At 45.6% G+C, this 23931-nt stretch overlaps 1 protein-coding gene across 10 annotated transcripts in view; it reads right to left on the bottom strand.

Annotated features, from left to right (window-relative positions):
• Positions 1-23931, bottom strand: part of UNC13C (unc-13 homolog C) — an 88987-nt gene that overhangs the window by 51757 nt on the left and 13299 nt on the right. For 6 of the 10 annotated variants that reach the window (XR_005556335.1, XR_005556336.1, XM_039339909.1 and 3 more), the window contains 8 exons: positions 13230-13252; positions 12614-12675; positions 10806-10884; positions 9825-9830; positions 5779-5847; positions 5052-5271; positions 4157-4384; positions 1380-1521 (listed from right to left, as the gene is read on the bottom strand). Coding sequence is in view for 8 of the 10 variants with exons in the window: in XM_039339909.1 (XP_039195843.1) it covers positions 1380-1521; positions 4157-4384; positions 5052-5271; positions 5779-5847; positions 9825-9830; positions 10806-10884; positions 12614-12675; positions 13230-13252 (829 nt within the window). In the remaining 2 variants the exon portion in view is untranslated. The remainder of the gene's footprint in view (positions 1-1379; positions 1522-4156; positions 4385-5051; positions 5272-5778; positions 5848-9824; positions 9831-10805; positions 10885-12613; positions 12676-13229; positions 13253-23931) is intronic. The other 4 variants (XM_039339910.1, XM_039339911.1, XM_039339916.1 and 1 more) reach the window with 3 other exon arrangements.

Here is a 23931-nt window from a genome sequence, read left to right as displayed (position 1 = left end):
AGCTCTGGAGCCACAGGTTGCTGACCTGTGAACTAGGAGAACTGCATTCTGAATACCCTCTCTGGTCGTTCCCGCCCACCTGCTCAAAGCTTTAGCTGAATTATCTGGCTGCTTTTAATCTTTGTTTATGTGCATGTATGTCAATTAAATCAACCAAATACTGTCACTTTGTTTTTAAAGGCTGAAAACAAGCTGCTACAAGGCTGGCATGATGCACTGCCTATTTCTGGTGTAACACACAGGGTTTTTTTCCAAGAAAAACTATTTATGTGAAGTAGAGATGCAGCATATGTTCCCTCAAAGCTTGGTTTCTCAAATCTCCTGCTTTCACCAATTTCCTGATGGGGTGGTGGGGGAGGGAGAGCTAACACAATTAGCTGAGAATAAATGTATTGGTGGAAAGAGCAATTCATGGACTTCAAAAGCACCATTGTTTCTGTTATTTGAGTTAATTAACAATTATTTGTCTATTTTAGAGTGAACAGCCAGTGGGGTGGAAACTGTTACTGGTGCCATATGGGAGCTTGGGGACAGCCAGCCAGCCCAAACCCACTGAGCATCAGTAAAATACCACCGCCAGCTAAGAGAGGGGCAGCATTTCAGGGGAGCCAACCAGTGCTCTGAAGCACCTGCACTGTACTGGGTTGCTGTCCCGACTGATCTTGAGGGCACCCAGACTGATCTTGAGGGCACCCAGAATAACTGCAGGACAAAACCTCCCTGTTTCCTAAGACTTGTCAGACCATGGGGAAATAAGGCAGCGGAGGGTGTCCTCCAGGAGTCAATTGGTGCCCAGCTGCAGGGAAACCCCCACTAGGCCCTCTCTTGAACTGAGTCCCAGGTGGTCCTTTCTGCAGAAACATTCCATGGTCTGTTCAGAGAAAAAGCAATCTAAAACACAACCATACTGGATAACCACCATGCTATAGTGAGATTGCCCTTCTCCTTAAATTAAACTAAAACTGTAGAGACACTCAATGGCAAGTAGAGCTATCGATGTTGCAGATGAAGCTATGGCTATATGTGTCACAATTGCATTTTATTCCTAATAAAGAAGAAAATATCAGCATCAGCTTCAAATGAACTGTGTTTTCTAGTCTACCAGAACTTGACAATTTTCCTGGCCAGGAAATGAAAAGATGGAAGAGGCGAAAGAATCTATCTTCCCATTCTCCAAAATTAGAATGTGCATAGCTCCATGATTATTCCATAATGCAAATGTGTGAACTTTGAAGAAGAAGAAACAATATTTTGACTGTAACTCAGCTGAATGAGAAAGTCCAAGGCGTTTTGTACAGCCCAAGTGATAACATGTAAATATACACTATGAATAATGGTAGCAAACAAGAACGCAGAAACCCCTTATTTTTAGTACTCACAAATAAAACTTTTCATCCCATGTTGGATTCAAGTTTCCGAAGATAGTCCTTGTTCTCCTTTTTGTTTTGCCAATTTGCACAGTAACGTATGGATCACTGGAGCCAGTTTTGTCCTTTGCTTGCAAGCCTTGGGCACAAAGCACTGTAAGAACGAGAAACAGCTGAATCCAACTGGCACATCAGGATTGGCCCCAACCTATGATGCTCCTGAATGCAATGGGGGGGGGGGGAGAGAACACAAGCTTTGCATCCCAAAGGTCCCAGACCCTCTGCCTGGTCAATCTCATTAGGGAAAAGTCAAGCAATAGACAGAGACATTCCGATGGAGACCCTGGAGCAGCTGCCAGGTCAAAGAGACCAGTTGAAAGTCAGTGAGAGAAGGCAGAGGTCAAAACAAGAGGCCAAAGAAAAGGAATTGTGCCTCTCCACCCACCTCCCACTAGTCCAGCTCTCTCCATTATTATCCACCTTCAGTTGGAAAACCCTCCCTTGTCCCTCAGGAAGGTGGCATAAGTCAAAGCTACAGGATATTTTCTGCCTCTCATATCCCAGTAAACCCTTCAAATAGCTCACTCTCAGGAGGAAATGGCACGATCTGCCCTGGGGCAAGGCACATATTCCAGTCCCATTTCTCCAATTTGCAAACCCCACAAAAACTCTCCCATTACAGATATCAGAATTTATGCTAGCTGGTGTGGTGCTTATGCTGCTATAAATATAAATACTTGTCAGCTGCTTCTTCCATCACAATTCATAACAAAGCAAATTGGTCAGCCAGCAGCAAGCTGAGGCCACTGAAAGCTAGAGCTGTACCACAGCCCCACCTGTCTCTCCCTTCCTCTCAATTTCTAGTATTAATTTTGCCTGTATTATTTACAGCATCCAGGCAGCTGCCGGGTAGCCACATTTTGAACAGTCCCTGCAGGACAGTGAGCTGATCAGATGCCTGCTCAGAGAAGTGTTGGTTCACCATGTCCCACTACCCCAAGCTCCGCTTGAACTGGGAAGATCAGGATTGATTTAAACTGCTCAACAAACAGTCAACCTGGAGCAGAAAGGGAGCCTGGTGAACAGCAGCTGAAAGAGACTCCCCAGCTAAGGAGATGAGACTAGCTGGGCAGGCTTTTAATTTTTTATTTTGCTGGTTCCGGGTCTGCTTTTTTCCCGTCATGTCCTGGAGAAAAAGTGCCACTTTCTATCAAGATCATCATTTCATCCAAGCAGATGAGCCAAGGCCCTGCAGCCTAAATAGTCTGTGATGGAGTGGCATGTTAGAATGACCTTGGCAGAGTGGGCACCAAAGGACCAGGCAACAGGGAGAGCAGCCCACAGTAAAAGGTTCCCAAGGGATTCTCTCTTATGTTCTAAGGCTGTAAAAGTGAGGGCAGGAGAATTGTATTTCCAGACTTGCAAGATTCTGCCAATGTAGATTTACAGCAAAGTAGAATTCACATCTGGCTGTTTCCTGTCTGGTCTGTCTGATAAAGTTGAAAGCTGATTTCGCTTTTCAGGGTCTGTTCCTTCTTAGCAAGTCCTGGAGCTTGGCCAGAATAGGAGACAGTTCATCTCTAGGACTCATTTCCTCCCCTGCCTACAAAGTTCTTGAGCCCCAAGCCCACTCCAATATAAAGGGCTCCGTGGCAATTAGCTGATGCTCTGGTTTGTGCAGAGGATCTCTTCCCTGCTGGATACTTTGATTTTTACTGGTGAAAAGATATCCCTGGTTGGGTAGCCATTGCTTTGGGATGGGCCTTTGAGATAGATCTCTTCCAATGATATGATTCCATGGAAAAAAGAAGTGGAATCTTCTGTAAATCCAAGAAACAGACAGCTTTCCCTTTTCCCAGTTTTGGCTGCGAGACCCTCCTGGGTCTTCTCCATCTTCATGCCAGATTCATCCATCCCACAACCAAAATTCATTACACTCTACTTGAGCCTCTTCCTAAAATTGTCATAATAGAATATGTCCATTTCCATAGTATTCTTTTGTGTAAAACTCTGGATACATGCCTGCTGATCTTTTATATGCTTAATTAAGGACTGGGTTTACGTAGTTTCACAACTGAGCAATAAAACTGGTTTATATAAATAACTCAACCAGCTATTAACTATCTGTCAGTTAATATAGTTATGCATAAAGTTAACATGGTCTCTACAGAAGAGACACATTTCTCATAACTTACATTCAGTTTCAGACAATGGAGTATTTCTTCCCATAAAGCAAAGTTACAGATAATAAGATATTATAAAAGGTGGAATATACAGTAAATGTCACAATAAAAAGAGAAGATAACTTGATTTAGCACAAGTCTCCCTGCCAGAGGTGATAGCAAACTGGAATTATGCCAGAGCACTGACAGCAAGGGGAGATTCACACCAAAGCCCCTGGAGTATTTCCATCCTCCCCTGTGAGCTTGGGGCTGTATAAACAAACCACTAAGTGGCCAATGGATTTATCTGCTACAAAGGGATGAAAGTTGTTATTTCACCATGAATGCAGCATGCATGAGCTGGAAAGGATCAAAGAGGCCATCTGATACCTGTCCCCGTCCAGGTCAGTGGAGGAATCCATTAAACTATGCTCAATGGGGGGGGGAGGTATTTCCAGTCCAAGTGAGCACCTCCAGAGAAGGGAATCTCCCTTACTCTGGGCAGACTGATCCGCCACTCAACCCCATCAAAGGACTCTGTTTTGTTTTCATTCACAGGCCACAAGGTAGTTTACTGGGCCAGAGACAAAAAGACAACTGGAGAAAAAAGCTGGTGAACTATCACACCTGTGATTGTTATTTTTGCTGACCACTTGGAGGTGCCATCCAGGACACTCTGTTTGGCCGCTTTTGTGTGCTTTGAGAACTCTTCCTTTGAAACCTGGAACACCTCCCGGATCAGATGAAAGATTTCTGGTCTGTTTTTCTCCCGAATTGTCATCTGCTCCTTCATGACTGTAATGATGCTCTGGGTCTTATCTTCAGCCCCGTGCTTTGAGCTCTTCTCTGCTGCCCCTGAGGGAATACAATAATAATCATATTACATGCCATAATTTATGGATCCAGTCATCAGGAAGGGTTCCTAAAACCTCAGAAATAGGTCCTCTGGTCCATCCTCTCCTTGGATTTTAGAGGGCTGATTTTTTGGACACCAAACACAACAAAGATTCCCAGGAAATGCCATTATTGCATGCTGCTGCCAAGGCTCACCAACAGGAACCCAAGCAGAAAAGCTTTAAAGTCCCTGTTTTGGTTTGACCATACGTGGGGGGGGGGCACTGAGGTCTGCCTTTTGTCTTTACTGAAAAGGCAGGAGTCCATGGCATCCACAGGGCTTTGACTTGATCTCAGCTGATCCTGCAGGAAGCAATAACCGCAAACATGGGGGGGGGGAGGAGCAATTCAAGGTAGAGAGTGCCTAAGCCACTGAACCACAAAGGAGGCGACCACCCTTAGCTGACTCTCTTGGGCTAACCCAGCTGGTGGGTCAATTGTTTCATGTACCAGACAATTAGCAAAGTGAGTAAATCCTGGAGCTGGTAGAGGCAGTGGTGAAGGGCCAGTGTCCCGTAGTGTCAGTCAGCACTAACAAAGACTGCCTGTAGCCTTTTTTCCCACCCCAGGATGCCCACAAATGTAGCCCCCCAGGATAGAAAGAAAGAGGGGGCACCCCAAGACTCACTCTGAAGGCAGTCAGCATTAAGGAGGTCTTGGCACTTCTCATGGCATTTCACTCCACACTCACTGCATCTCATTCCCTGTCGGGCAATGCCCCAGAGCAGCCCTTCACACTCATAGCAATAGGTGGGGGCTGTGGCTGTCCAGACCTCAAAGTAGTGTGGAGTGGTCAAGGACATGGGGTAGATGAGTGCCTGCAGAGTCTTTTTGAAAACGTGCAGTTTCTGTAGGAAGAACATAACCATCAGGGGATGTGAGAGAGGAAGGATGGGAGAGAAAACGGTCACTGGGTGCAGAGGCAGCCATTCTCAATTGGTTGTTACTGATTAATTTGCCTTGCCCCTGCTCATTCTTCTGAGTGTGGCTTCAGCCAGCTGTACATACATGTATGTGCAATCCCCCCCCCCACAGGTTACAATTCTTTATTTATTGGCCACGTGTGATTAAACACACAAGGAATTTATCTCCAGTGCATAAGCACACTTTTATAGCAGAAAGGGGAATTTAGGAATCATTTCAGCCGAAAGTGGCTTCTGCATGGTGGCAGGGTAAGAAAACTGGGCACAGCATTGGTGTTGGGTTGGTTTTCTACCTGCCCTTCCTTTGGGGAGGGGGAATTATCTTCAGTTCAAGGTCAGCTTCTTTTTACCACTATGCAGTAAGACAGGCCTCCCACCCAAAGTCCAGCACTGATGGAGGCCTCAGAAAAGAGGCTCCTTTCTTCTTCTTACCATCTCATTATTCAGGGATGTCTGGACAAGGATGGCCAGCGAGACCCCCGGCTTTCGGGCAGCCAGTGTCTGTCAAAGACAAAAGACATAGGCAGTAAAAAATGGCAGGACAAGAAGGAAAAAGCAGCCTAGAACAAAAGCTGCTCTCAAAATCCTGCCCAAACCTTGTTATGGTTCCTGAGCGCTGGATCAAGTAGAAGGTTCCATTGGGGACATTGGGCAAGAGTCCTCATAAAGGCTGCCTCATGCCCCTCTCTTTATCACCTGACAATCCCAGGACAAGTATAAAGAATTGGCAGCCAAAGTGTGGTAGAAACTCGCTCATTCCTATGAACCCAGGCAAAAGTGATTGTTTTAGCCAACTTGGGCCTGGCAGGTTCCACAGGGCTAGACATGACACTTAGCCCAAGTCCAGTTAGCAATCAGGACCAAAGTCCTGCTATCCTGTCCTCTCCAACCTTTGCCTGGGATGGCATCTCCCTGGAGAACTGGTGCTCTGTTCAGCTGCTCCTCCTCTAAAGCAGCTTTCCAGCAACCGGAGTAATGGCTTTACCTCCATGAAACATAATCACTAGTACAGAAACAAAACTGTAAAACAGCAGGAAAACCACCCCACCATTTTTGAGAAACATTGACATTGAATCTTTTAAACATTATTTTTAGCACCTTTCACAGATGTTAAATCACTTCACATCTTTATAAAATCTGTGATGTATAATTTGAAAACTGGAGCTCATAAGTATGATGAATACTGGAGTATATATAGTACAAAAGACTGAAAAAATATTTTTTGGACAATAGTTATAAACATATTAATTCAATTTCATTTAAAATGTTCGTGTTTTATGTAGTACAAATGGACTACAAGCTGCTGACAAAACATAGTAGGTAGCATCTGTTTTACTTTTATTATTGACAGGAGAAATCAGAAAAATTAATACCAAAAACAAATAATGTTAAAACAATAAAAAATTACACATTGTGGGCCTTTTTCTCCACGTTACTGATTCAGAATGGACTGATTTGCAGGAAAAACCCAGGGAAGCAGGTGGGGGAGGGAGAAGCAAGACCAGGAATGGACTCTGCCTGGTGGCCGCCCTCTCAGAGGCTGCTCCTGAGCACCTGTTTCTGTTTCACATCTTCAGGAGCAGCAATATTACCCAGGACACTGATAGCAGTGACAGCAGAGCTGTTTACACCTTTCCTTTTCAAACTGCAATGCAAGGTCAGACCAGGAGAGTAACAATCACTTTGAGTGCATGCATGAATCTCAGCACCCTGAGAGCTCTCCATTGTAAAGCAATCCCTTGTCAATGGCCAAATGGACAGCAGGTTCACCTTCCATCCCTGTAACCTTATCTTAAATCTGGGGTGACCAGACTCTGAATTCTTTAGCGTTAACTACAGAAGATCAATAATTCACTGTCAACTTGCCAGCTTTAATAAATTGTTGTTGTGTTCTTAACTGAGTTTTCTATCATACATGATTAACTCCACATATAATTATGAGGTAAAGTAAGAATAAATCACTGGCATGTTGTTATTTTATTATTGTAACAATATAAATGAATTAATCTCACACACTTTTCTTTATAAATTCTTGATGATTTAGTTGGTTTGTGATGTTAACTCATAACGAATTCCCCTTGCTAATAATTAATTATGAATATTTTTATTTGCTTGTCACCTTCCATTATTTCAGCCAAAGACCAGGGCCAAGACAGCAGAACACAAAGATGGGAAAAAGACTCCAGAATATGACTGAAAGCTACAACAGAGGCTAGGAGGGGATATGTACATCAGTGCACACTGGAAAGAAAATGAAGGAAAAACTCTCCCTCAGGAAGACAAATATGACATGGCAGGCAGTGCTGAAACTCAGTGGGATGATGTCTGTGACTGGCACAGAGGACTGAAAGTCTCCAGTTTGTTCCAAAAGAACAAAAGAAAAACAGAAATATTGCACTCCATATAAAGAAAATATATACTTGCACAGAATTCCAGAATTCAGGTTGAAAGTATTTGGGCAAGAATAGAAGGAGAGAAAAAAAGTGACATTGCTGCGAGAGTTTATTGCTGACCATCTGGACATCCTTCTGCCTCAAGTGATCAGGTTTTCTATAGGGGCACTTCAAATTATCTTGACATCTGCTGGGAATTTTACTCTATCAAGAATCAAAGGTCCAACAAATCCTTATCTTCTTTCACTGGCAACTTAATTTATCAAGAGATGTATCAGTCTCTTTAGACTTAAATGGTTCCAATAGCTATGTTCGAGTCTCTTTGCAAAGAGGCATGTAAGTTTATGCAGGAGGTACCCCACCCTTATCAAGCAGGCATATAAATTAAATAGTTTCCAAAGCCAACCATTTAAGGGCTTGGATTATGATTAATAATAATCACCTCCCTGACAAGGGAAATTGCCTTTTCTTTCTCTACCTTGAATTTTGTGCCAAGCTGACACCACCTTGCTGCTGCTCATCTGGCCACTGCAAGGAGTTAACAGGAAAGTCATGGAACTTCGTGATTAATAGTCTGCCAAGGTTAGTGGTGAAGGGGATCCCGCTTTTGCCCAAGGACTGACAGGCTAAGAACTGAGGCTGGTCACTTTTGCCATGGGGACTGAAATACAAAGATCATCACCTAAAGCCTCTCGGGGATGTCTCAGCACATTTCCCCCTGCTTTTCTGCAAATGGCTGTGCCCAGGAGGGATGGCAGAAGGCTGGCAGTCTGGGCCTTTTGACAAGCCCTCCCCTCCAGACAGGAGGACTTCCTGCCCCAGGGCAGCTCTGAATCCCTCTAGCTGTAAGAGGCTGTGGAGGGGAGGAAAGGCAAGCTGGCCAGCAAGCCCTGCCGCCCCAGATGTCTCAGAGGCAGATTTGTTGTCCTTTGTGGCCTGGCCAGGTTTCACATCCTCCCCAAATACCATTAGTGGGAAATGGGCAACCGGAGCTCTGGCTTTCTACAGAGTCTTCAGTCTCCCAGGGGAAAGTCAGCTGATCTTTCAAGAACTTCTTACATAGGCACAAGTTGCTCAGAATTGAAAGCAGCATCTCCGCAGTCTGAAGATGTGGGGGGAAGCCATTTATCTTTAAGTTTAATAATGAATAATAAATATTCCTCCTCGTAACACATCCATCCCCTAACATCAAAAAACTTAAGCTGTAAAATGGTTCCCTATTATGGCAGGGAGTAAATATAACAAGATGGCCTGGAAAACAGGGAAAGACGCAATTTTCTCCAGCATCAACTTCATGGAAAACTTGTTAGCCGTCAGCAAAATGTTTAGAGTCCACTGGCAGCACTCTCTGTTGAGGGGAATTCTGTTGTCTCCCCTCCCCCGCAAAATTAAATTTGCATAACTCTGTCTACTGTCCCCCCTCTCCCCCATGTTTGGAAAACCTTGAAAGGGTCAAGCAGAAAATCCCCTACAATTTCTGGGAAAACCCAATGCGATATTTATTTGTTCATCCAACATGACTCCAGCAAGCAAGGCTGATACTAACAAGAAGCAGAATGTGTGTCAGTGTGACTGGCTATTTCTCTTTTTGAAGTCCTGGGTCACAGATCTTATTCTCCCACCCTGAGCATTGGTCAGCCTCACACACACCCAATTTAATATCATCCACAGCTCTGATGAGCAGCTCCCCAGTCATTGCTTCAAATGATCCTGGCCCCAAAACAGATCCCTGCAGATTCCCACGATCACTGCTACGTCCGCTTTAGCTGCAGCTAACTCAGCGGGAGAGAAGCCCACCCTGATCCAGCAAGCCAGGAGCTCCACGTGGACCCCTGAAAGAACGAAGGCTAATCTCTGAGATGCACCTGCAATCAGCAGGTTTCAGAGGGGGGACTTAAGCAGTTTTTAGGGCTGAGTCAAACCATTTTTAAGGCAGATTTTAACATCTTAAAATCAATTTGAAGCCAAAGCATTATTGCAGAAAATGTCTAATTTGCAATGAGCAGTTGCCCTGGGATAGAACTTTTTGAAAATGCCATACATGAATTGTAAAATTTCACAACATCAAGCAATAAAACCACTTACCATTGCCTGGAAAATCCAGCATTGATAGAAAGAATTAGGAAAAGCATTAATAGCCAGATGTTGTAAAGACAATGACATGCAATGATTAATATTTCTACAGCCATCAAGGCTGCAGAAATACCACAGTTAAATCCTGCCTTATTTTCACCCCTTGAAAATCTTCAAATAGGTAACTGAACTGAATCTCTTAGCTATTTCATGTTTTCCCTGTGAGCACCACTTAAATTCATTGACCATAATGTTTTAGGCTAAAATAGTCTTTAAAAAGATGGATAATATTTTTTAAAAAAATTGGGAGATATTTATCGAGAAGGTAAAGTCCAAATTTTCCAAAAGATGAAATTACAGGTTGGCCTTGACTGACAATCATTTGTTTAAAGACAGGTCAAAATGAACAACAAAAGTCACTTACAACCTACATTCGCACTTAGTTGCAAACTGTCGCAGCAGCCCCCACATGATTACAATTTGGGTGCTTCACAATGGGCTTGAATTTACACTCAGTTGCCTCATCTGCAGTCACCCAATCACAATTTGCAACAGTTTTTGTTGGTTTCTTGGAAAAAATAGCCATCAGGAAAGCTGCATCTGCTTCATGAATGCAGTGACCCAACTTACGACCGCTGTAAAAAGGGTCAATTAGCTGTTGATTGTCAATTGTCATGTAATGATTTATGATCATAACAATTTATGACAGAAATTCCTGCCTCCGTGTGGTCCTCAGTGGAGGGCTACTTGTACTTCTGTGGCCACCTATCCTGACCAACCACAAGGCGAGAATAACAGATTTTGTTCTTCTACGGAGGCCTCATTTGTAATCTGCCAGTCCCAGCTCAGGGTCCCTCTTCCCAGTGCCAGGCTCCTCTCCCTGGCTGGGCCCCACGGCCAGCAGAGAGTAGCCATGATTAGCTGAAGTGGGGGGGCGAGGTGTTACCCATCTCGTTACTGCATTAGTGGGACAGCATGCTGCCAGCAACTCACCACATCTCGGATGACAGGGAATGTGTTCTTCCGTCGCAGGTCTGGCATGCTATCGATCCCATACAGAGTACTCCCAGGGCTGAAAAGGTGAGAAAGTGGGATAGATGCATGGAACATACCAAGATGTATGGCTCATATGGAAGAAGAACCACACCAGTGTTAAAAGTCACAGACTCCTGTAGTCCCTTGAGACTTTTTTGGGAAGCCTTTAAAAATCCCCAGAACTTTTGGAATTAGAATATCTTGGCCTTTTGAATTCAAAAGGACCACAATGAAAGTTCATGCACTGCTGTTGGTTTTATGCTCCTTCCAAAATGGTGTTGTCAATGAGCTATTCAGCCTTTCTCTTTCCCAGAAAAGGCTATTCATCCTTTCTCTTTCCCAGAAAAACTGTGTGGTGTTTTTTCCTTGCACCCAAAATCATAATTAGAGGCTGGAGGAGAGACACTGCTGTAGAATTGACATTGCTCTGAACAGTGTTATGGAAAAATAACAACAACAACAACAACAACAACATCTTTGGAAAGGACTAGATAGGTATACAAAAATACCAAATCCAGTCTGAATATCTATTTGGGTTTGAATACAGCAAAAACACCAAGTTGACAAAGTTCTTGAAAATGAACAGGTCAAGATCCTATGGAACTTTTGAATCCAAACAGACAGACATCTGGCCCACAACACTGGGCCAATGACTATTGTAGAAAAGAAAAAAGTCTGGTTCATTGATATTGCAATATCAGGTGATGCACAAATTGAAGAGAATCAGCTAGAAAAAATAATGAAATACCACGATCTGCAAATTGAAGTTGAGTGACTGTGGAGGAAGAAATCAATGGTTGTACTAATAGGAGCCCTTGGAGCAATACCCAAAGGACTGTCTAGATACATGTAAATTTCAAATTTATTAGACCTGAGTATTCTACACTCTACTCGGAACTGTCTATATACTCAGATGCTACCTTAATAGCTCTTAGGTCCTTGGCTAGGACTTGAACCGTTACGTTTTTACCAGTCCCAGACTGTTAAATTTTAAATAATAATAATAATATCAACAACATCTGCCTATCTTTGAAAAGGACTCGATACTGCCAAATCCCATCTGAACAATTGGCTGACTGCACGATAAGCAATAATAATATAAACCCCTATAAACAGAAAAAAAATGACTGGCACACAGAAAACAAAGAGGAGTAATGAAATGACCACACACACACATACCCTCTGAAAGAATGTGCATATCACAAAACTCTTCCAAAATGTTGAAACCAATGGAGGACCACAAAGCTGATAAAAGCAGAATTCAATTGATTGGAAACATATTGAACAGTAAGAGAAGGTTGTGCTGTCACCAGCAGGGCCAGCAGGCAAAGGATCTCTTCTGGCACTTAGGTTGGAGATGTCATGGCAAAGAATAATTGGAAATGGAATCTAGTTAACTGGTGGCAACTCTGACAATATTTCAGACAACTGACAGCGTAGCTGGAGCAAGGAGTTTCTGGGGGACGGTCAGATTCCAGCAAGGAGGATGAACTTTTAGGGAGGCAAAGTAGTCCTTGCAGAACAAGGCAATTCTCTGGCTTTGTCTCTCCATGCCTCCAGTTTGGGTTTGTGCTGAGCTTCTTCTCAAATATCCTCAACTTTAATCAAGTCTTTCCTAAGTCATCTGAGCCTCCTCTTTGATACTTCGCTTCTCCTCCCACCTTGTTGAGATGCCTGGACGCTACAGCTGTTATTGATGTTTCTTCCAAAGAACAGTAACATCCTTCAAAGGCAGTTTTATCAGACAGAGAGGTGCCGGTACTTACCCAGAAAAGGCTTGGACGGCACGTTTGGAAGCGTCCAAAGAACGTCCGCTGACAGTAAGAGCCTTGAAGGGAAAGAAGGGACAGTTCAGCTTCTCAGCAAGTGCTGGCAGGTGGCAAGCAGAGAGGGGCCATATACAGAACAACACCGAGGACGGAAACACGAATGCGAAGCAGGGCCAGCTCCACCACACCAAAGCTAAGATCATCTTGTTTGAAAAGACAACAGAGCAACATTCAGCTTTGAAGGGGAAATCTGGCTTGTGTACCCCACCCCTGCAGGCGGTTTCCCTTTAAACCCTAGAGTACAAGCGGCAGTTGGCCAGTGGGTGTGCTGGTCCCAGGGTGCAAAACGGGAAACCTGGGTTTGGCAACAGCAGATCCCTAAGCTGGCACAACTTATGATTCAACAAACCACAACAGTGAGGACTCAGTCTGCATGTCAATGGGAGGCATCTGGACACATCAATGGAGAAAGAGGAAGACAGAAGCATGGAAAGCTGGGTTGGAGGGCATGCGCATCTCACAACTGAAATTAAAAGACCAAACAGGTCGACTGAGCCACAACCACACGCCCACAAAAGACACCACCCTTTAAGGAAAGATGCAAATTTGGAACCTTTTCATCCATAGAACTGCTATCTGAAAAAGAATTGGGAAGAGGGGAATAAAAATTAGACACGTCTCCAAGAAATGTGCATAGTGAATATTGCAATCCTACCCAAAGCCTGGCTGGGAGCTCTTGAACTTTATACTCAGATGTTAAACCAGGTTGGGACCTCCTCTCCCCCTTTCTTCCTTCTGCCTGGCAGGGAAAGTTATGGCTGGCCTCTGAAGAGGTAGTGTGTTTAATTAGACCTCTTTCTCAGGCTGGTTCCATTCTTTAGGAAGCCTGATGAGAAAATGTTGGATGTGCATTAGGATTTTCAGGTGTGACAAGAACCCTCAGAACCTGAAGCAACTCATTCAAGGGTGTTTTCATCTTTATGAATGGATACCATGAAGCCCTGCTCAGAAGTAAGAGGTGTTCTGCTTACTCGGATGCCAGCCTGGCAAAGTGGCTCATGGTCCAGAAAGCTCCTTCTGGGTGCAGCATCATGGGCCACCAAATCGTAGCAAGAATCTGTGGATTAAGGCATTGAAAACCCCACCTGGACTGCAAAGCCTGAGCGAAAGCAACTTTCCTGACCCACAGGCTGAAGGAGGCATGCTGGGAAACCCTTGCCCACTTCACACATTCCACGAAAACCGCTATCAAGTCATGATTTCCTTCTCAGATGCCCTGACATCCTCCCTGCAGTCCTGACTCTGGATGGAAAGCCTTCCAAACACCTTGCCTCAGTGCGCTCAATGGTGTTCAGAGGGTGAACTGAGAGCCATCACTTTGGAAGGGGGCATGGAGGGGAGAATGGCCCTTTATTTCAAGCCTAAAGAAAAAGGAGTCCCTCTCCCCCCACCCGTGCCAAGAAGGAATTACAGACCTGGAAGGGAAACATAAAAATAAGAAATGGTTGATCTTTGTGACTAACAGTAAAAGCAGGAAGGCTTTGGCATGATTGCCTTGACACCATACAGTGTAATGAAGGACAGTAATTAAAACAGGGGCCTTTCTTTTCTTGTAAATCAGAAACATATATTGTATTTTTTCTGGGCCACAAAAACAAATCTACTCAATTAGGATTGCTCAATTAAACAGAGGAAACCAGAGTAAAAAGCGGTAGAATGTAATACTTTTCCCTTTGAACTCAGTGGATCCTTCAGCAAATGTCTTGTTATGAATGATGCTGCATTGATCAAATCCTTTGCGGCCATTAGGAATTAAAGCTTCCTGTATACAGACATCTAGTCAGCTATAAATTATACACTTTAACTGAGGGTGTATCCCAAAGACACAGAGCACCAAACAGGAAGACTTCTGTGAACAGAACTACGGGTAGTAAGCTTGGAACTGGTGACAGGGTGAAGATATCCAGGGGAAGGTGCTGAAATCAGCTGCTCTCTTCTTAGCCTGTTTGTCCTCTCCAGCAAGCTCTCCATGCAGCCCTTGTCTCACAGATTCGGGGCAAGGAAACATTTCCAGTCCACCTTGTAAATAAAGGATTTTCTTAATCAGAAGGTGCAGCAAGCATTGCAGTGGGCCAGAGAGATATTGAATCTCATTCAGACAATCCCTGTGACCTAAGGAACCCAAGCGGGGAGAAGGAGGGACACACTCACCGACTCCCTGGATTTGTCTGCCCAGACAGCTGTTGCCACAGCCCCAGGATGGTGGCACTAAATTATTCTAAAGTCATTACTCCAATGCAGAGTTTGCCTGGAGGATATTATCTTACTAGGAGCAGGCAAAAGCATTTAATGTTCTGTGACCAATTGAGAGGATTATGGCGCATAGCAAATGAATACTGTTGAGTCCTCGAGTCAACGGCGAAAGAAGAGCATACATCCTGATGGTTATAACAGCTTTTATTCTCTTCAGCTCTCCCTGACACAACTCAGAGGCTCGCAGGCCTCTCTGCCTCTAAATAGAATCCCCAGGCAAAAAGGTAACAAAGAATGGCGCGCTTTCGTGCCTTGTGCATGCGCGCAGGCTGGCACCACTCAGTCTGGTCCCGGGCAGCTTGCAACAGCCCGGGACCATTACAACGTCCTGAGCCTGCCTTTACAGACTCAGGACACAACACCCCTTCCCCCCCAGATGAAACTTAATGAAACTATATAGAAAGGTATACGTGACCTTCAAATGGATGTGGTGTGCTATCCCTTACGGAACCGCACAACTGTTGCAGCTACTTACTAGCTACTCTATAACATGGTACCGTGCTATTATTTTGGAATTAAGTGCCCAAAGACTCACAATTCCAAGTTCACCCAACAGCAGGCACCCTCTTCACCTCCTTTGCTTTGACAGCAATGTCACAAAATCTTCCAGGTATTTGGGAGATCTTTTAACCCTCTGTGACCTCCTCAGATTTTGGGAACTTCGTTGACCATCCTGTGCAGTGATTGTAGTGGAGATGCCCCCTCTTTTAAGCCCTGGTGGTCCCCGTGACCTGGGTTCTGTTGTCTGGTCTGCTTGCTTGCCCACCAGGCTCGTCAGACCAGGACTTTGCTCCCTACTGTACCTGGTTGATCTGCCTAACTGTAGGCTATCGGGCCCCTCTATGTTCCCACCAGTATTTGGCAATTCTGTGGTACTCTCCAAGTCCACAATGGACCTATCAAGGGAACGCATCCCTTCACTCCCAAGCCCCGTAACTGGGTTGTCTAGGGTTTCTCCAGTGCCCCGGTACTCGGTTGCCCCCCATTCCATGCCGGAGGTATCAGAATCAGGATTTGCCTCTCTGACTACCTCCCTGTATGCAGACTTCCTTTTGGGAGCAGTAGCAGCAATGGGCCAGCTTGTTTGGATGCCAGTTCTCTTGTGTTATTTGGGTTGTTTGGATGCTCCCGGTTATTCTCTCTGCTTGGAGTGCTGTAGTGGGGTTGTGAATAATGAGTATGCCCCCTGGGTGACTCCCTGGCTGGAGTAAGTACTGGTGCCTGTATTGTTCCTTGTTCCCCTGAATTCCTGTTAGGGACACTTGCGGAACCTTCGGAAAGGCCTTCCTCTGTCCCTTCGTTTGCCCAATTGCTGCCAACACCCTTCCCTTTCCCCACAGTGGTCCCCCTCCTCCCCCCGGAGGAAACCCAGGAGTTGAAGAGGGAGAATCCAGTCTCGTACGCAGCTGATCGATATGCCGCCGAAGGACACGACCGTCGTCCAGGGAAACCTCGTAGGACAATGGACTAGTGACCTTGCATACTACCGCAGGAACTCACAGGTGACCGGGCCCATAGTTCCGGGTCCATACCGAGGCACCCACTTGCAGATACCTTGATGCCCTTGGTTGGGAGACCCGAGGAGCCACCCTATCCGGATGCAGCCTGTCAAGTTTGGTGATCAGTCTGCGCCCCCAGCGAAGTTCTGCCGGGCTCTTCCCAGTGGAAGTAGAAGGTGTGGTGCGGTAAGCAAGAAGAAAATCTGCCAACCTGTGATGCCAGTCCCCGTAAGTCAGTTTCTTGAGAGCATCCTTGGTAATGCGAACCATCCGTTCAGCCATACCGTTGGTGGAAGGGTGGAAGGGCGCCGAAGTTGCATGACGAATCATGTTGGCCTGCAGGAAAGCCTGAAACTTGGAAGAAGTGAATTGAGGACCATTGTCTGAAACCAGAACATCTAGAAGGCCATGAGCAGCAAAAATCCCTCTTAGTACTTGAATGGTCTTGGCAGCAGTAGTGGAAGAGACAGGAACAACCTCAAGCCATTTTGAATGGCTGTCAACAAGGACCAAGAAGAATTGTCCCTGAAAGGGCCCAGCGTAATCTACATGCACCCTAGACCAAGGTGACTGTGTCTCCTCCCATCTATGTACAGGAGCCTGAAGCATTTCAGGGCATGAACGCTGGCACAAGTGGCATCCATGCACCTGGGCCTCTATTTCCCTGTCTAATCCTGGCCACCATAAATGGCTGCACGCAAGCACTTTCATCCTGACAATGCCAGGATGACCCTCATGGAGAGAGGCCAAGACTCTAGGTCTCAATGAGGTAGGAATAACTGCTCTGCTGCCCCACAATAGGCAACCCTGAAAAGTGGATAACTCATGCTTCTTGAGCCAGAAGCTTTGGAACTCAGTACCTGGACAACTCTCAGGCCATCCAGACAAAACCCATGAAAGCACACGAGTAAGCGTGAGATCTGTGGCTGATTCAGCAGCCACATCCCTGGCATTGAGGGGAGACTCAGGCAACACCTGAATGGAAAGAATATTGATGGCAGGGGCAGGGTCAGCCTCTACCAGTTGCAGAGGTAATCTACTTAGGCCATCAGCGTGGCCCATTTCCTTGCCAGGTTTGTGAATCAATGAAAAATCATAAGCTGCCAAAGAAATAGACCATCTCAGCATTCTAGAAGAGATAATATCGGGAGTTTGTTTGTTAGTGGTAAACAACCCCAACAGGGGCTTATGGTCAGTATAGACCGTGAAATGTCTGCCATATAAAAAAACATGGAATTTTTTAATTCCAGCTACAATGGAATTCTCGGTCTATCTGAGCATAATTTCGTTCAGCAGAAGATAAAGTTCTGGAGTAATATGCAACAGGCACCTGAGTCCCATCAGCTCTTAAGTGGCTAACTAAAGCCCCCACCCCATAAGGGGAAACATCACAAGCAATGCAGACAGGTAGGTTTTCATTGAAATGTGCAAGCACATCATTTGATGTAAGTAAGGCCTTGACCTCATTGAAGCTTTTTTCATGTACTTTGGACCAATGCCAAACTGCCTGCTTGTCTAAAAGCCTATGAAGTGATTTTGCTACATTAGCCTTGTTAGGTAGGAAAGCGTTGTAAAAATTCAAGAGGCCTAGGAATTTTATTTATTTATTTATTTTATTTTTAAAATTTATAAGCCGCCCCACTCCCGAAGGACTCTGGGCAGCTAACAATAAAAAACACATAAAACATAACAAAACAACAATACAAAAACAATCATCCAGGGGTAAGGTTTTATAAACCCCAGGCCTGCCGGAAAAGCCAGGTCTTAAGTAGCTTACGGAAGACCAACAGGGTGGGAGCGGTCCTAATCTCCGGGGGGAGCTGATTCCAAAGCGTGGGCGCCATCACAGAGAAGGCCCTCCTCCGCGGCCCCGCCAAATGGCACTGCTTGGCCGACGGGGCCTGAAGGAGGCCCAGCCTGTGGGATCTAACCAGACGTAGGGAACTATGAGGTAGTAGGCGGTCTCGCAAATAGCCTGGCCCTGAGCCATATAGGGCTTTAAAGGTAATGACCAACACCTTGAATTGGACCCGGAGACCAATAGGCAACCAGTGCAGCTCACGGAGGATAGGTGTAACGTGGGTGTATCGAGGAGCACCCACTATCACTCGCGCGGCTGCATTCTGGACCAACTGTAGTCTCCGAATACTTTTCAAGGGTAGCCCCATGTAGAGCGCGTTGCAGTAGTCCAAACGTGAGGTGACAAGGGCGTGAGTGACTGTAAGGAGAGCCTCCCGGTCCAGGTAGGGTCGCAACTGGTGCAACAGGCGAACTTGTGCAAAGGTCCTCCCAGCCACAGCCGTCAATTGATGTTCCAAATTCAGCTGTGGATCAAGGAGGACACCCAAGTTGCGAACCCGCTCCGAAGGGGGTATATTTTCCCCCGCAAGAGTCAACACTGGACAGTCGACATGATCCTTGGGAGGCAACATCCAAAGCCACTAGGTCTCGTCAGGATTGATCCTGAGTCTGTTAACCCCCATCCAGACCCTCACGGCTTCGAGGCAACGGCCCATCACATCGGCCACTTCACTGAGAGAGCTCGGGGAGGAGATATATAACTGGGTATCATCAGCATATGGATGAAACCTCACCCCGTGCTGTCTGATGATCTCACCCAGCGGCTTCATATAAATGTTAAATAGGAGGGGAGAGAGGACCGAACCCTGTGGCACGTCGCATTCAAGGGGCCTCGGGGTTGACCTCTGCCCTCCCACCAATACCGATTGCAACCGGCCAGAGAGGTAGGAGAACTACCGTAAAACGGTGCCTCCCACTCCCACCCCTTCGAGTCGTCGCAAAAGGATACCATGATCGATAGTATTGAAAGCCACTGAGAGGTCAAGTAGCACCAAGACAGAGGAATAACCTCTGTCTCAGGCCCGCCAGAGATCATCCATCAGCGCGACCAAAGCTGAAAATGAATGCTTGTAACTAAGCTTTAGACTTAGGCCTAGGAGCCTGCTGTATGGCTTTTAATTTAGAATCAGCAGGGTGAATACCCCTGGCATCTATTCTGAATCCCAGGAAATCTGTAGAAGTAACTCCTATCTTGCATTTATCTTTTTTAAGTTTTAGGCCTGTTTTTCTGAAACGAAGCAAAACAGCCCTTAACCTCTCAGCTAAATTTTGAGTGGATTCTCCAGCAATAAGGACATCATCAAAATAGGGGCAAACCCCTGGGATATACCTCTCAGGGTGTTCTCCATAACACTTTGGAAAATTCCAGGAGCTACATTTACTCCACATTGTAGTCTTTTGACTTTGAATGCCCCTCTATGGGTCACAATAGTCTGTGCTTCAGCAGCAGCTTCATCAACAGGTAACTGTTGATAAGCCTGTGCCAGATCTAACTTTGCAAAAACACGCCCCCCTTTGAGGGAAGCCAAAATATGGATACACATGCTGTTGCAATGCCTTGTTTAATGTCCATTTGTAGTCTGCACAGATGCGAATGTCCCCATTAGCCTTGAGAGGCGTTAACTATGGGGGTTTCCCATGGACTTGAATCAACAGGTTCTAAAATACCTTGCTGGATCAATTTATCCAGTTCAGCATCAATTTTCCCCTTAAGGGCAAAGGGTACTCTCCTTGCTTTCACCCTAATGGGAGTGACAGTGGGGTCAGGTTTCAAAGAAACTGGAGGCCCTTTGTAAGATCCCAGCTGTGGACTGAATACATCTGCAAACTCTTTGCAGACCCCTGCTAGGCCTAACGTTTGCAAATTGTGTAGTCCTGTAACTTGGATTCCCAAGGCCTCAAACCAATCGAGTCCAATAAGACTCGTTTGTTCACCCCCAACTACCAATACATCCAATGGACCTTCAAAATCCTTGTGCTGTACTGTAAGGGTGGCCTTCCCCTTTACACACACCTTGGAATTTTGAAAATCTGTTAAGATTATATTGGATGGCCTAAGTTTGGCCTGGAACCCACTGCTATTACAAATCTTTCTGAAAGTGTGAATAGAAATGATTGAAAGAGCAGACCCAGTGTCCAGTTCCATAACCAATGGAACTCCTTGTAACCTCACCTTAAGTGACAGTTTCTTCTTAAGTGGTTTGTGTGTGCCTGTTCTACAAATACTTCTGCGTGATGCACAGAAACCCACCCTGTTTTGGCTGGGGACCCTGGTACCTTTCAGACGCAATTCTTCTCGAGGTTGTGCCTTCTGATGGCCCAGACAAACAGATGCTATGTGGCCTTGCCTTCCACACGCTCTACAGATTGCAGAACGGAACCTGCAGTCGGCCCTCTTGTGGCGACCTGCACACCCGAAGCACTTGGACACAGCTGGAGCCTTTTCTTTGCCTTCTCTCTGCTTCCTTTCTTTGGATGGGTAGAGATGATCCACCTCATCTTCAGGATCTTCCTCCGAGCTCTCTTGGACTCCCTCATGGTGCACGGAGACTGCTTCTGGGTTATTCCTGATGGGCCTCATGTTCTTGACCGCCCCACCTGCTGCAGTGACCTCTCTCAAGGCATCTTGGAAGGATATATCTTCTTTTGCAAAGAGTCTCTGTTCCTTAGCCCGCATACAAAACAGTCTCTCAGCCTTTCTTCTAAATCTTTAAAATCACAGGGCTTAGCAGCTCTTCTCAAGACTGCAATGTATTCTTTGGCTGATTCACCAGCTCTTTGATCCCTCTGTTCAAACGTGTGCCTCCACGCAGACAACTTGGGCTGAAAATGTTCCTTCAATAACTTCTTTAAGTCTGTATAAGTGACAGACTCAAGAGGAGCAGGGGCTGCCAAATTTTCTGCAATTTCAAATGCATCTTGACCACAGACACACAGCAAAGTAGCGGCCTTCAAGCCATCTTCTCTAACTTGATTCACTCTAAAGTAATTTTCTACTCTAGCGACATAAGACTCCCATCTTTCTGGGTGAGTAACGTCGAATTCAGACAATCTCCCTATCTTCGCCATCCTTGCTTCTTATTCTAGGAAGGGGTCTATCAGCCAGCTTACCTCCAGCGACACTGTACTGGCAGGCCAGGTGCTGAGTTTAACAACGTCTTCTCTCTCCAGGACTCCTTGGGTAAAGCTTACAAGTCTTCTTTCTTTATCTTGTAAGCAATCCCATCCTCGTCGCCAGTGTTGAGTCCTCGAGTCAACGGCGAAAGAAGAGCACACATCCTGATGGTTATAACAGCTTTTATTCTCTTCAGCTCTCTCTGACACAACTCAGAGGCTCGCAGGCCTCTCTGCCTCTAAATAGAATCCCTGGGCAAAAAGGTAACAAAGAATGGCGTGCTTTCGCGCCTTGCACATGTGCGCAGGCTGGCGCCACTCAGTCTGGTCCTGGGCAGCTTGCAACAGCCCGGGACCATTGCAACATCCCGAGCCTGCCTTTGCAGGCTCAGGACACAACAAATACCAATGGTCTGATCCAGAGAAGGCCAAAGCAAAATCATAGCTGGTTAACAGAAGAGAGGAGAAATTGCAATCAGTGGGTCACAACTTGGGGGGGGGGAATGGGCAGGAAAAGAAGATTTAGCAGATTAAGCTGTACTCTCAGGCAAAGGGCTACAGGTTCCCTCTATTTGTTCCCCTAAGACTGGTGATTTCCTTGCCTGTCCACAAAACTCCCTGTTCGAGGGCAACATCTGTCAGGTTTGATCCTGCTTTCAATCACAACAGAAAGAACTAAGCCAGCTAAGAAACTTTTCAATTAATAGGCATCCCTGCACCATTTTAAACTGCCATGGGCACAAAAATAAAAATAACCTGTTTAAATAATGAGGTTTAGAGATCTGAACTCATCAGATCTTACTCACTGAACTATGTGAGGTTTCATGTGAGAATGTAGAGTTTTAAACACTGAGAATTAGTCAGCACTATCTGTCATGGGGGGGGGGGGAGTGAGGTCACTTTGTTGGGTCCTCATCTCAGTTTCTAGGCACCCTATTAGAAACCATCCTAGATCATTCTCCAATGTTTCTTTGACAGAAAAGTCTTTGCTGAGTTCTCCTCCACTGGCTCCCTAGAGCAAAAGCCCTGTGCCAAGGAGACCCCTCTGCTGCCCAGGGCAGAGATGGCCCAAACCCTTGCAAAGAGCTGCTGGGACAGAGATTGGAAATGGGCCATCATGGAAAGCAACAAATCAAATAAATCCAGACAATCCTTCAGAATTTCCAAACTCACTAGATTTTGTGTACTTTTTGCCTAAGAAGAACCAACCATGGTCAGTGGAGGAAGTTCTTAATGGCACACAGGCAGAACCAGATGGCAACTGCACTGCTGCTTGCTGCTTGCCTGTCAGCTCTTCACTGGAATGTCCCACCTAAACATCGCGTTGTATTATTCTATGAATTTGAACCACCATTTCTCTGTAGACCCATTCTCTGTCCTACTCCATCCCTTGCTGCAACTAGGCCTAAGAATAAATAGTAAGCACATACGTACTATTACTACACCCCTTTCTCCCTGCCCACTTTGCAAGTTTCTACCACTTGTAGCGTTTCAATTCTTTGGCTCCTGGGCACATGGCAGGACTGTGCTCTGGCTTTGCCAAGCCTCTAAACACTCCTGATGACAAATGAACGCTGCTGTCATTGTGTGATCATAATTTCAAACAGACTTTCCAGTCTTGGGGTAGTTCCCTTTGTTATCTATCCATCTCCTGTCACCTCCTCAGGCCATCCTGGGGGGGGGGGGCAGAAATGACCTCATAAAAACATCTTTCAGTTTGATGACACATGGCGATGGAGAAAATCCAAAAACCTTCCTAACCAGAATTTAAAGACAACAACTTCATTCAAAGCAAACATTCTAAAGTGCACACCAGGCAGGGTTGCTTGGAGAGAGCTGCAAGAAAGAGAAAACCACTCCTTGACGGCCTTTTGCCTTTGCACAGAAGCCTTGGCATTTAGCCTTTCTGCAAGGGGCTGATTCCAAGTGGAGAGGACCCCCTTTCCAGAAGGTCTCTTGTACCTTGCAATTAACAGAGGAAGAGTTTTTCAACCAAACATTGCAAATTCATTTGTACATCTTCCCAAAATGTACTACCCTTCAGTTTATTCCATCCCAGGTTTGTTCAGATCAGAGAAACTTCCTCCAACTAGGGCAGAAGCCTGGAAATGTGACAGACAGTGCTTGTTCAATGGCACACTATTCCAGGTTTGGAATCTAGGCATGCAATCTGACTCTTAACACACACAAACCCATATCTCTTGCCTTGCGGGACTTTAAAAATTCCATCCTGAAGGATGCATCCTACAGTATGATGCCCTTTTGTCATTGAGCTCCCCATGGACTCAGAGGGATTACTGTCAGCCCCACCAGCCAGGTATGAACCTAACCTTATCCCAAGTTACAAATGGAGTCTCTTCCTGCTTTAGGACAGCCACATGAAACTTCTCTACTGGAACTGGAGCCAGTTTAGTCTATGGTGAAGATGCTGGCCTACAGACCAGGAGAGGGTCCCACCTTAGGTATGCTAGTCAATGTGGGGAAAAACGCACATGCAGCAAACTGCTGTGCTTCCCCCCCCAAAAAAAA

This window comes from Crotalus tigris, unplaced genomic scaffold (genome assembly GCF_016545835.1).
Source record: "Crotalus tigris isolate CLP2741 ecotype Arizona unplaced genomic scaffold, ASM1654583v1 scf7180000017741.1442986301:2390832, whole genome shotgun sequence".
Taxonomy (NCBI): domain Eukaryota; kingdom Metazoa; phylum Chordata; class Lepidosauria; order Squamata; family Viperidae; genus Crotalus; species Crotalus tigris.
The sequence above is the reverse complement of the archived record's forward strand: the minus strand, read 5'-3'. Positions and strand labels throughout refer to the sequence as shown.